Genomic DNA, 11,693 nt, shown 5'->3' with positions numbered 1-11,693 from the left:
ACGTTCCTGCGAGAAAGCCATCTCAGACTGGTTATTGAGTGAGTGGGAGTCAGCATTCACTGTGACCACGGATGCCCTTTCCTGCGGCTGACGAGCACACCTGTGGCTGAGCTCTCACACTGAGCTCTTGCTCGCCGCTTCTCAAACGCGAATCCACTTAAAAACAACACATCGATCGAGAGTCGCCATTCCATTCACCGAACAGAACCCAGTATCCAAAGAAGTGATCGACCAGCCTACCCAAAAGACCAGTCAGGCCCTCAGGAAGATGTCCGACCAAAATCACTACGACCAGTCCCAAGGCGGCCACAATCAGAACCTCCCGAGCAGCAATCCATGGAGCCAGCAACCCTCCTACGGCAGCGCTCCTAATCAACAGCAACAACAGCAACAGCCGCAACAGCCGCAACAGCCGCAGCAACAGTATGCAGGCTACGCGCCACCCAGCGGTCCTCCACCAGGCCAGCAACCTCAGCGTGCGGGCACCTTCAAGGAGTCCGACTTCGTGCCCGAAAGTGAGCGTGGTGAGCAGCGCGAAGCCATCCAGCAGTATGAGATGAGCAAGACCGGCAATGAGAGCCAACAGGACCGCGATGTCGAGCAGTTGCAGAGAGAGTTTCCAGGCGTGGACGGCAGTCTGATCTCCGCGCTCTATAACGACAATGGTGGTCTTGCCCCGACACGTGAGATGCTGCAGGAACTTGCTAGCTCGAACGTATAGGGATGGTTAGGTGACGATTGGGACGATGTCGACGGATACGAACGCACCATGCACGAGAGGGTAAATGGTGGTGCAGAGGAGCAAGGACCGTCGATCAAGGATGGATTGCTACCGTTAATGAAGGAAGCTAACCTCTATGTCGAGCGTACTATCCTAAGCTCATGATCTGGCACGTGACGAGCGCCTCTCTATCGTCGTTTTTCTACGCAACTCTCACTCTCACTCTCACGGCTCCGACACTGTCGCAGGTCCATCAGGACGCCCTCCAGAAGTGTACCGTGCTCCTGAAGACCACCCTCTGAGTAGTAGCCAAGGGGTGGACGTGAGCAGGAGAAGTTCTTCCAGATGAGCAGCACTGGTCTCCTGAGTCAAATTTGCCGGGTCGTAGCGAAACCTACCGGGAAGTACATGGTCTCGTTGAGAATTGTGCTGGTGCAGGAAAGCTGTGACTTGTGGTAGGATCATTTTCGATTAAGCCTGCCCTTCTCGCTTTAGTCTTGCCAGAGTAGCCTTTCCCGCAGAAGAGCTATTGGACTTTCCAATCTGACCAGTGATCCAGTCTCCTATCCTGCTGACTTCGTCCAAATCAACACCGGTGTCGGCACCCAACGTATGCAGCGAGTATACCAGATCTTCCGTCGCCACATTACCAGTCGCACCGGGTGAATATGGGCAGCCACCCAGACCCCCAACGGCGGAGTCAAACGCTCTGATACCATGATCAAGCGACACCATCGTGTTGATCAGGGCTTGGCCGAACGTGTCATGGAAGTGCATGGCGATGTCTTCGTTCCTGATGCCGGCTTCCTTGAGCGTTTGCAGGAGCTTCCGGGTAGCTGGTGCAGTGCCCATGCCTAGAGTAATGGATAGACGGTCAGCGGATGTTCTCGAACAGACTATCATGTTGCCAACGATACGTACCAGTGGTGTCGGCGACGCTAACCTCGTCCGCGCCCATCTCCATCAGATCAGTGGCTATCTCCGCCACTTTATGAGGATCCACGGCACCCTCGAATGGGCACCCTAGTGCGACCGAGATATACGCTCTGACTGGGTAATTCTGCTTGCGACTTTCCGCCATCAGTGGTCTGAACCTGTCCAGACTCTCCTGTATGCTGCAATTTGTGTTTTTCTTGCTAAACGACTCGGTAGCCGCCATAAATATCGAAACCTCATGCCTCTGTCCACCCTCCGTCCTCGATGTTGACATGCTGTCCACGCCTGACGTGGTGGCTGGCATCGCGTTGGGGTCTTGAGAGGACGTGTTCAACGCGGGACCGTCGTCCATCTTCGGGGACGGTGGAGGTGTAGGGTAGCCATCTGGGGCGGACGGAGAAGTGTTCATCACTTTGAAGTAATTCTCGAGGCCTTTCGAGTTTGGCAGCAGCCACTGATATGTGATTGGTAGTTGAGACGATGGAGGGCTCTTGAGTATGCTCGAAAGGACCTGGTCGCTCGCCGCCATCTGTCCGGAAGGTCAGTATGCCCTCCATTCTCGATGTCGGTCGCTGCTCCTACCTGAGGGACCCATTTCGGGTGCACGAATGAGCCAGCCTCGATCGTATTCAAGCCTGTCCTTGCCAGCCTATTAATCAACTCGATCTTGGTCTCAACCGGTATGCTGGTCTTTTCGTTCTGGAGGCCATCGCGTGGTCCTGAGCGGTAGAGGCGAACGGTCAGCAGCTGCTTGGAGCATTCATGGGAGAATGGCAAGGGAAGACATACCTACTTCAATGATTCGAACCTGGTCTGCGCAAGCTCGAGAAGAGGAGCTGAAGTTGCGGTTGGAGAACTGAGCGAAGGCTCGCCGACGGAGCAATCTGGATGTGAAGGATACCGACATGTTGAGAGCATAGAGCGCTCACTGGAGGATGGGCACTACATGTGGTGTCTGTTGATTTAACGCCAGAAGAGACGACGACCTCGAGCTCACGCGAGCCGAGCTTCACATGGCAGCCGATGTCGGAGGCCGTGTTCAAGCGCTGTCAAACGATGCGGCGAGGCGGACTGACGAACTTTCGGGACGACGTCACAATCAAGAAGCATGAAGCCACATATCAAATGGTTTCAAGACGCCATCAATGGCCCAACTATGGATTCGCGTAACCGAGAGATGTCTTTCAGATGTCCCATCCGTATCAAGTCCACGCCGTAACCGACAAGCTGCTCAATCTGTTCTGATCCTCCCTCCTTCGACCATGCTCCAGGCATTATAACGACAAGATGCACGCCGATCCGGACGGCGACTTTAGCAGCTTCGAAGCTGCCCTGTCGAGCCTCCTTGTACGACTGCAGAAATGATTGCAACAGCCTGTTACCAATCTGTTGATCTCGAAAGACCTCCAAACAGTACATCTCTGCGGCCATCTGCCCGATGTCGAACTCTGCCGTCCCCGGCTTCGAAAGTTCTAGATCAATGATATACATCTTGACGGCCTCGTCCACTTTGGCATCTACGAGAACATTGCCAGTCCAGAAGTCGCCAAGAGTGAGGACATCGTTGGCTTCATTGACCTCTTGTTGGCCTACACAAGCTGCTTCTTGCAAGAACTCGTCCTCGTGCCCAAATTTCTCAGCCGCTGCCGGCAAACCACCGAAGTACAGTGTTCCGGACAGGTACTTGGCAGTCATATTGCCGTTGAACCTGGACTTGACGTCCAGTGCATTTGCAGTCATATCATGGACCCTCGCGAGATACCGCCCAAGTCTCCGACCGACTTTGGAGGCCGCTTCGACACCGACGCCGGGCTGAAGCCATCTTTTGACACTTGGGCGATCCCCAGCGTCCTCCATTACAAGGACGTAGTTCTTGCGATCGTAGAACAGTACCTCGGGCGTGCGGATTGACCTGTCGGATTGCATTTCTGGCCCTGACAGATAGTCCATTGCTTCGTACTCGAAGTGCTACTCAGGCTGGTTAGACTGTCTGCCGCTGCTCAAATTGGGATATGGATGTACCATCCTGCTTTGATCAAGCTTCCAGTGCTGCGCACGTGCAGCGTAGCCTTCTGCGTGTTTCACAATCACTGAAGCACGAGCAGCGTCTTGTAGATGTGCCCTGTAGACGAAGCCACCGAACCCTTCCGGTAGACGCTCTACGGTCGTGACTTCGCTACCCTCGTCATACTCACTCTTGTGAAGCCAAGTCAGAATACCATCTTCAGTAGTGAGGTCGTACTCGTGGGGCATCTTGAGCAGATTCTTCTTGCAGTCCTGTTGCTGGAGCGAGATCTCGGTGGCCTAGCACGTTGATTGAAGACGAGCACGTCGCTATATGTGCTTTCCTTTCCATTTTCACTGGTACAGTGAGGTTGGAGGTGTATCAAAATGAGTCGAAGTGAGTGACGCGCCTGGCGCTTGGACCGCAACGCGTGAAGCGATGTTGTCTCAGATTCAATCTTGACTTTCGACTTCACTTCCTCGCTGCCGTCGCTTCTCCCTCGTATTGTATCTTGTCGAATAAGTGACTTACTCCAGAGCCCATTCAATGAGCGTTTGAGCCCAAGGAGCATTCGTGATGCAGCATCTGGCCCAAAGGGTAGGACTTTCCTTTCACCGCTTGCCTTCTCTGTTCGACTGCTACACGAAAAACGATAAGTCCCCTTGCGAGATCTTCATCTTTTGTCATTTTGAAGAAGAGTCTGTTTCTTCGTGTATCCTGAGCAAGCAGTCTCGTTCTACTGCAGGTACAGAGCGCGAGCTCTGACGTGGCATCTCAGCCTGATGACCAAAGGGACATGGTCTTGCTCCGATGTGGACTTCGACAACCCGGCAAGACCAACCATGACCATTGAACACGCCGGGGCCTACACCAACGGCTGCCGGACCGTCCGGTTAGATTGGCCTAGGCGCGTCTCTTGAGCTGCCCACAGGGTCATATGGCAAGCTTATGCTCCACCCGACGTACTCTCGAGTCAACGCAGAAGTTCTCATCTAGCCAGTGGAGATACTATCAAGCCAGCAAAGACATTCAGGAGTCAGAAACAAACAGGGGAACTTATAGGCGAACATGGCTTCGACATCGACAGCAACCTCTTCTACCGCGGTAGCCAGCGACAGCTCTCGAGCCCAATCCGAAGCACGAGCGGCTATCCTCGCGTCTCTGGAGTCGGCGGGATCAGGTTACGACAGTCAGCTGCAACGTCGAGCAGCGGACCTACACAGCAATGCGGCCGCCATCGCCAAACAAGAAGCCGAACTGAAGAAGCAAACCGCGGCGCTGGCCAAAGAGAATGCCAAGTGGCAAAAGGAGCTCACCAAAACCACGAAGGGGCTGAATCACTACGGAGATCTACAGAACTGGGCCGAGACGATGGAGCGGGACTTTGCGGTGCTGGAGGAGACCTTGCGACTGGTGGAGGGAGGGCAGGAAGTCGAGAGGGCCAGCGGTGGAAGCCAATGGCGTTGACGGAGGAGTCTTCAGGCCATCGAAGTCGACTTGCGTTCATGCTCTCTATAGTTGTTGCTGGCTTTGACTATTGAGGCTCTCCTTCGCCTCCAGAGAAACTACCTCCTTCCTCAATTATCCCACTTCACAAGAACCCTACTGTCAATAACGGAAGTGTAGAAATGCCATGGAGCACCAAAATGATGCAGCCCGATCACGGAAGAGCTTACCTCGTCATGCAGGGCAGCTGCTCAAGCTTCAACAACAACACCTCCTCAACCAACACTTGGAACAATTATGCCTGGCCGCATACAAGATCGAGTAGCCATTGTCAGCGGCGGTTCGAGTGGCTTGGGTCGATCGATATGCCTCAAACTGGCTTCAGAAGGCGCAAAAGTCCTGATCGTCGACCTATACGAGTCTCCCCGTAACCAGACGAACCAAACAACAGGCAAAGCCGACGACTTCAACAACCGCGTATCAGATTCCGAGAGCACGCTGGCCGAACTACAACGACTCTACGGGCCTTCCCACTCCGCTTTCGCGAAAGCAGATATCACGCAAGCGTCTGGCGTGGAAGCAGCCATCGCCACATGCGTCGAAACATTCGGCCGCCTGGACATCTTGTGTTGCAACGCTGGCATATCAGTCGAGTCAACGCATCCACGACCGCTCGGTGTGCACGAAACTAGCGAATCGGACTTCGACAAGACGATGGCCATCAACACCAAAGGCGTCTTTCTCTGCTGCAAATACGGTCTCACGCAGATGCTGAAACAGGACATGCTGCCCGGTGCTAAGGATCGAGGATGGATCGTCAATACGTCGTCGGTTCAGGGATTGGCTGCTTACTATAACACTCGTACGTTTTTCCTCTCGCCTTGACATCATTATACTGACGGGTGTCAGCCGCCTATACAGCAAGCAAGCACGCAGTGGCCGGCCTCACCAAGCAGATAGCCCTGGACTACGCACCCCATCGCATCCACGTCAACTCGATTTGTCCCGGCTTCCTACGCACGACGATGACGCAGAATCTGCAGAACGACCCGAAGCTGCAGGCGGAGATCGACTCGCGGCATCCGTTCGGCGGGATGGGAGACACAGACGATGTCGCGAAGGCGGTACTCTTCCTTGCGAGCGACGACTGCGGATGGGTGCAGGGCGTCAACCTGCCGGTCGATGGGGGTTACATGGTCATGTGATAGCTTTGTTCAGACAAGTCAACCCCCAAGGCGCTGTATGCTTGTTGATGAGTGGAAACTTCCATCTGCAACTTCCAGACATCTCGACGCAAAGCATTGAGATTTGACGGTGTTGACATCTTTCTTCACATACCCACATATCTACGTTTCCACCACGTCCCGCATCATCCACCTCCCATTGCAAAGCGCCACTACCAGCGCCATCAATGCACCTCATCCCGCATCCAGCCCATCTATCTCCCACACTATCTTCTCTATAGCCGTCCGCGACTAAGATTACACAAAAACACAAAATCCATCCCTCTGACTCCGTGTGTATGGACAATGCTGCAGTAGCAGAATACAAGCCGCCATGAACGCAATCGAAATATCCAAGACCCCAGCCCCAGTAGAAGAAACAGACTCCAGGTCCAGCTCCGGAGAAGTGCAGATGAGGTACGCCGAGGCGGCAATCGCAAAGCATTGTTTTGTACAGAGTGCTGCTGATGAGAAAAGTGTCAGGCCCGTGATGGGTGCGCCAAACTCCCTTCCGAACACCCAGGCTGATGCAGATATGCAGCATGTATGACATCGACAATCTTCGGCCGACATGTCGGTAAGCGTTGCAGTCGTTTCGGAGGCCGTCAAAGCGTCTTGTGTTCCGAATGATAACGAGAAATATGAGGTCCACTAGCTCCAGGAGAACCAGGACCGCTTGCTGCTATTCCGCTTCGATTTCTTCACCGATCGCTTGGCCCTCTTCGTTGGCAGGTCTCCGTCGTAGTTGGCGGCTTTACAGCCGTTGACGAGGGAGTTTTGAGGCGTCTGGAAATGGGCGTCCTCCCTGGGAAGAAGTCAGTATGCTTTTCGGGAGAGCTAATGCGCTGCCAAAACTCACCAATGTGTCATGTTCGGGTTCTTGTAAGGAGCAGGATGCTTCGCAATGTAGTCGGTCGTTGGGAAGCCTTCCGGATCACAGGTCATCTCGCCATCTTCATCTTGATAGATCCGAACATAGTCCACTCTCATTGTCGCAGGAAGCAGAGGAGCTATGCCAGTCCAATTGATCGCCGAGAAAGAATCACTCATACCGAAATTGACGATGAGCGTCAAGGGTTCCTCAGGGATCGTGCGCTGTCCCACGTTGCCATTCGGGCCCAAAGACTTTCCCGTCACCTTCCACGTGTGGTCGTCGCCGACGTTCCAAACCACCTGACCATCGGCACCCGGGGTATAGTCGAAGCCATAGAGCTGGTATTCGTTACCGTCATACCAGTTGTTGTTCAGCGTGGTGACAGCGGACACAGCTTCCTGGAACGGGCCGCCCTGGTAGAAGTTGATGTGTGTGACGGAGTAGTCGTAGATTTCCTGCCAGTCAGGATTTGGTCGCCAGAACAGGTCGAAGGGTGCAATCTGGATCGACTGGGACGCGCCTCCGATGGCGTTCTGGTAAGGTTCTTTCATGTACTCAATCTGCGCTTCCAGCGCATCAATCTCAGGAGCACTGCGGCTGTAGCCCGGGTTCGGGTGATCCTCCCCTCTGCAGGTGCACGCCGGCAGGCGCATGCCGGGCAAGTAGTTCAGCCCGTCGGGGTCGGACTGGTTCACGGTGATGCCAGCGTCACAGATGTGGTCGTAGCTGTAAGGCCACATGCCGTCTGTCGTGGCCAGGTAACCCGGCCGCCCAAGATTGCCCATGGCCCAGAAACCAGGCCAAAAGCCAGCCGTGTCGCCTTTTCCGGGTAAAGAAATGGATGCCTCCATATATCCACCCTTGAAACACATCTTGTTCCACGACTGAAGCATGCCAGAGCGGTAGTTGAGATTGTGGTTCTTGAATGCGTCAAAGCGGAGGGCCAGGTATCCATCTTGCGTCGTCGCCGCGTCCGGGTCGTACCACTCCAGATCTTGCGTGGCGCCGTACCAGATGTCCACCGCCTGCCAATATGGGTCGTCGTTGTCGTAAAACGTTCTCCCAGGGGTATTGAACTCGTCACTGAAGACCAGCGTTTGGGTGTTGCCGTTGGCGCCTTTTCGCTGCTTTACGCTGTCGGGGGTATCGGGGTCAACAAGACCTGTCCGTACGTTTTGAAGAAGTGGCACCTTCTTGTGGATACACATCGGATCAGAAGTACAAAGATCTGCGCCTGGGTCCAGAGCGCCTTGCACGAATGTTCTACTCCTAGTTAGTTGCCGTCTGCGTCTGGAGGGCATGTAAACTTACAAGATCGGATAGACGATGAACAGCACCAGAATGCCCAGTGTTATCAACGCCAAACCTCCGACGTTCATCATTCCTCGCTTGCTAAACAAGTCTGCACAGTTCATCTTATCTCGATCATTCGGATCAGGCGTATGTAGCCAGTCGTCCTTTTCCACATCTTCGGGGAACAGAAGCAGCCCAGCTGACGGCAGGATGTTGTACTTTTCGCTGACCGTCTGTGTATTGACTCCCTCATCATCACTCCCCGCTCTTGATGGCGCTCGCGAGTCTTCGAAAGGATTCGCGTAGGCACCTATCCGGCTGTCTCTGCTAGCATCGGACCCTGATGACCACGATGTCCGCCTGCTGTTGAAGCCCGTCGACATTGGTGATCGCAGTGGGCTGTCCTCGTCTCGAAATTTCCTTGCAGACTTGCTCTTTCGTGGAGGTAATAGGAGTTCGTGCGAATCGGCAGGCGTGTGACTCTGATACACACCGGTGGAGCCTCCTGTAGAGCCTGCTGTAGGCGGCCTTCCAGGTGCTGTACCAGGCCGTTGCTGTTGTTGTGATTGGGAGGTTAACGATCGTGACGACGGCTGTCTAGAGGTTTGTGGCCGCTCTGGGGCGGTTTGCGCGTTCTGCTGGCCGTTCTGTAAGAGGTCATCGCTGCCAGAGTTGAGGCGGATGTGTGGCGGGCCATGCCGCTGCGGTGGCGGACCACCGGGGTCCATTGCGGGCGTGTATCAGATGGGAGGATCAGGAGAGGTGGTGGTGTCGTCGTCAATGGGCGGCGAGGTGTAGAGTTTCGGGATTGCCGCCCAGCGCGAGGCCTGCTGCGCCCTGAATTCGACTGCGATGAGAGTCGGGGTGGTGCTCGGTGTTGTTGTAGCCTAAAGCGAAAGTGGTGACGGTAATGGCCGGGTGTCGCGGTGGGAGAGGGTGTGGCAGGTGGTGGTGGTGGTGGTGCAAGACAAAGTCGAGGTTGGGTCTCGTCTGAGGTGCCGTCCCTGTCCCCTGATCTTTGACACGCCCCAGCACAGACGCCGATTACGTGCTCCACCAGCCGGGCTCCAGCTGCCAACGTCTTCGTATCGCTTGGGAGCAATCTGCCTCCGCCAATGCTCTTCCTAATCGAATTGGTGAAAGATGCGAGTAGCGAAGAGGTGGGGATACCTGTTGTTATGATCCTCGAGCAAGTCCCCGTATCCTGCCGCAGCAACGTCGACGGGACAAAACAAGAAGATGCACCTCAGATGCAGATGCAGCTCGCTCGGCAACGCCACAGATTCCCTGTCGACCTGGCCTCACTCGCCGCTCAACGTCAGCCTTAAGACACGCGACGGCCTTTATCATGCACTCTATATTTGGACGGCAACGCTGTATCTGCGCTTCTTCGACCGCCTGGACTCTCATATCACACTGCTACAGTACCCAAGCAAGCTCGAAGTCGACAATGTTGTAGAAAAAGACGTCGACGTGCGTGCTGTTCCTGGCCCCGTCAGCTCGTACCTGCAGATGCCGAGAGATCGCCACCCTTAACAAGATGTAGGTCCTGAAGACCCTGCTGCTTGAGTCAGTATGCGATACCACCACGACATTTCACCATCACATTCACATTCATGCTTGCTCCATACCGCTGTCTCACCACAGCAAGAGTCGCATAGCGATTTCGATTCTCCTACACTGCCAACTCCAGGCTTAAAGCCGGGTGGCGAATTCCACGATGGAGGAGGACCGTGCTGTATCAGATCTTGGCCCAGAGGTCAGCGCAGATCTCAACGGCGAAGGAGATGCGGCGCTCGAAAAGAAGCCAAAGCGACACTTCATCGGCCGGCGAGCAGCAGACGCAAAGGCTGCTGCGAAAGCACAGGAGAATGGTGATGCAGGAATCGAGGACAGCGGTGCGGTGCAAGGTAGACTGCTATCCGTGAGTTTTCAACGGACATATCTGTTAACAAATGATGTAGTTGCACCACGTCGCCGGCCAGCTCGCGCCTTGAACAACGTACCAGATGAGATTCTGCACGACAAAGCCATCAACGAGGCCATCGCATTGCTACCGAAGAACTACAACTTCGAGATCCACAAGACCATCCACCGTATACGGACTTCTGGAGCAAAGAAGATTGCTCTACAAATGCCCGAAGGCCTGCTCCTCTTCGCCACCACCATCTCGGACATCCTCTCACAGTTCTGCCCTGGCGCGAGCACGCTCATCATGGGCGATGTAACGTACGGCGCTTGCTGTATAGATGACTACACGGCAAGAGCGTTGGGCTGCGACATGCTCATACATTACGCTCACAGCTGCCTCATCCCGGTCAACGTCACCAAGATCCAGACTCTGTACGTTTTCGTTGACATCCAAATCGACCTTGACCACCTCCTTGCCACCATCGAGCGAAACTTCAAACCTGGCAGTACGATCGCCATGGTGGGTACGATCCAATTCAACGCCACTCTCCATGGAACCGCGCAGCAAATGCGCTCGGCAGGCTACAACATCATCGTCCCGCAGATAACGCCTCTGAGTAAGGGCGAGATCCTAGGCTGTACTTCTCCCCAGCTCAAGAAAGAGGAGAATGTAGACCTCATCCTCTACCTCGGCGACGGCCGCTTCCACCTCGAGAGCGCTATGATCCACAACCCCTCCACTCCAGCTTACAGATACGACCCATACTCTCGCCGTCTAACCCACGAGACATACGACCACGACACACTGCTCTCCGACCGAAGCAAAGCCCTTGGGCAAGCGCGGAAGGCGAAGAAATGGGGTCTCATCCTGGGATCTCTGGGACGTCAAGGTAACTCCAACACCATGACGATGATCGAGAATCATCTCCGCGATCGAGGGATATCGTGGGTGAATCTGCTGTTGAGCGAGATCTTCCCTGGCAAGCTGGCCATGATGGAGGACGTGGAGTGCTGGGTGCAGGTGGCGTGTCCGAGGTTGAGCATCGACTGGGGGTATGCGTTTCCTCGGCCGCTGCTGACTCCGTACGAGGCACTTGTGGTGCTGGGTGGGAGGGAAGGAGGATGGGAGCGTAAGGAGGGTGTTGCTGCTGGCGGAGGTGGCGCCTACCCGATGGATTACTACGGTAAAGAAGGCTTGGGGAGAGTTAAGCCGGAGGATCTGGCGAAGAGCGTGGCCGCGCCCGCTTGAAGTAATACACATTCGAGTTTCATGACTCCGCGATG

General features: G+C 54.9%; 7 protein-coding genes across 7 annotated transcripts; 4 read left to right on the top strand and 3 right to left on the bottom strand.

Moving 5' to 3' along the window:
- Nucleotides 1-268: 268 nt before the first annotated feature.
- On the top strand, nt 269-886 carry LTR77_000524 (uncharacterized protein; the record flags this gene model as incomplete). Its single annotated transcript, XM_064797789.1, has 2 exons — nt 269-683; nt 732-886. 2 exons carry the CDS (start codon nt 269-271, stop codon nt 884-886), a joined length of 570 nt encoding a protein of 189 aa, XP_064664023.1.
- A 306-nt stretch (nt 887-1,192) lies between these two features.
- Nucleotides 1,193-2,564, bottom strand: LTR77_000523 (uncharacterized protein; the record flags this gene model as incomplete). The annotated part of the gene is made up of 4 exons (XM_064797788.1): nt 1,193-1,575; nt 1,643-2,186; nt 2,240-2,376; nt 2,447-2,564. The coding sequence occupies 4 exons, from the start codon at nt 2,562-2,564 to the stop codon at nt 1,193-1,195; spliced, it is 1,182 nt and encodes a 393-aa protein (XP_064664022.1).
- A 224-nt stretch (nt 2,565-2,788) lies between these two features.
- On the bottom strand, nt 2,789-3,910 carry LTR77_000522 (uncharacterized protein; the record flags this gene model as incomplete). Its single annotated transcript, XM_064797787.1, has 2 exons — nt 2,789-3,625; nt 3,680-3,910. 2 exons carry the CDS (start codon nt 3,908-3,910, stop codon nt 2,789-2,791), a joined length of 1,068 nt encoding a protein of 355 aa, XP_064664021.1.
- An 820-nt stretch (nt 3,911-4,730) lies between these two features.
- On the top strand, nt 4,731-5,129 carry LTR77_000521 (uncharacterized protein; the record flags this gene model as incomplete). Its single annotated transcript, XM_064797786.1, has 1 exon — nt 4,731-5,129. One exon carries the CDS (start codon nt 4,731-4,733, stop codon nt 5,127-5,129), a length of 399 nt encoding a protein of 132 aa, XP_064664020.1.
- Nucleotides 5,130-5,405: 276 nt separating this feature from the next.
- LTR77_000520 (uncharacterized protein) lies at nt 5,406-6,313 on the top strand (the record flags this gene model as incomplete). Its single annotated transcript, XM_064797785.1, has 2 exons — nt 5,406-5,970; nt 6,018-6,313. 2 exons carry the CDS (start codon nt 5,406-5,408, stop codon nt 6,311-6,313), a joined length of 861 nt encoding a protein of 286 aa, XP_064664019.1.
- A 669-nt stretch (nt 6,314-6,982) lies between these two features.
- Nucleotides 6,983-9,226, bottom strand: KRE6_1 (beta-glucan synthesis-associated protein; the record flags this gene model as incomplete). Its single annotated transcript, XM_064797784.1, has 3 exons — nt 6,983-7,136; nt 7,191-8,468; nt 8,517-9,226. 3 exons carry the CDS (start codon nt 9,224-9,226, stop codon nt 6,983-6,985), a joined length of 2,142 nt encoding a protein of 713 aa, XP_064664018.1.
- Nucleotides 9,227-10,218: 992 nt separating this feature from the next.
- DPH1 (Diphthamide biosynthesis protein 1) lies at nt 10,219-11,658 on the top strand (the record flags this gene model as incomplete). The annotated part of the gene is made up of 2 exons (XM_064797783.1): nt 10,219-10,408; nt 10,463-11,658. 2 exons carry the CDS (start codon nt 10,219-10,221, stop codon nt 11,656-11,658), a joined length of 1,386 nt encoding a protein of 461 aa, XP_064664017.1.
- Between the last annotated feature and the right edge of the window lie 35 nt (nt 11,659-11,693).

This window comes from Saxophila tyrrhenica (assembly GCF_035928015.1).
Source record: "Saxophila tyrrhenica strain CCFEE 5935 chromosome Unknown scaffold_1, whole genome shotgun sequence".
NCBI classification, from domain to species: domain Eukaryota; kingdom Fungi; phylum Ascomycota; class Dothideomycetes; order Mycosphaerellales; family Extremaceae; genus Saxophila; species Saxophila tyrrhenica.
The sequence above is the reverse complement of the archived record's forward strand: the minus strand, read 5'-3'. Positions and strand labels throughout refer to the sequence as shown.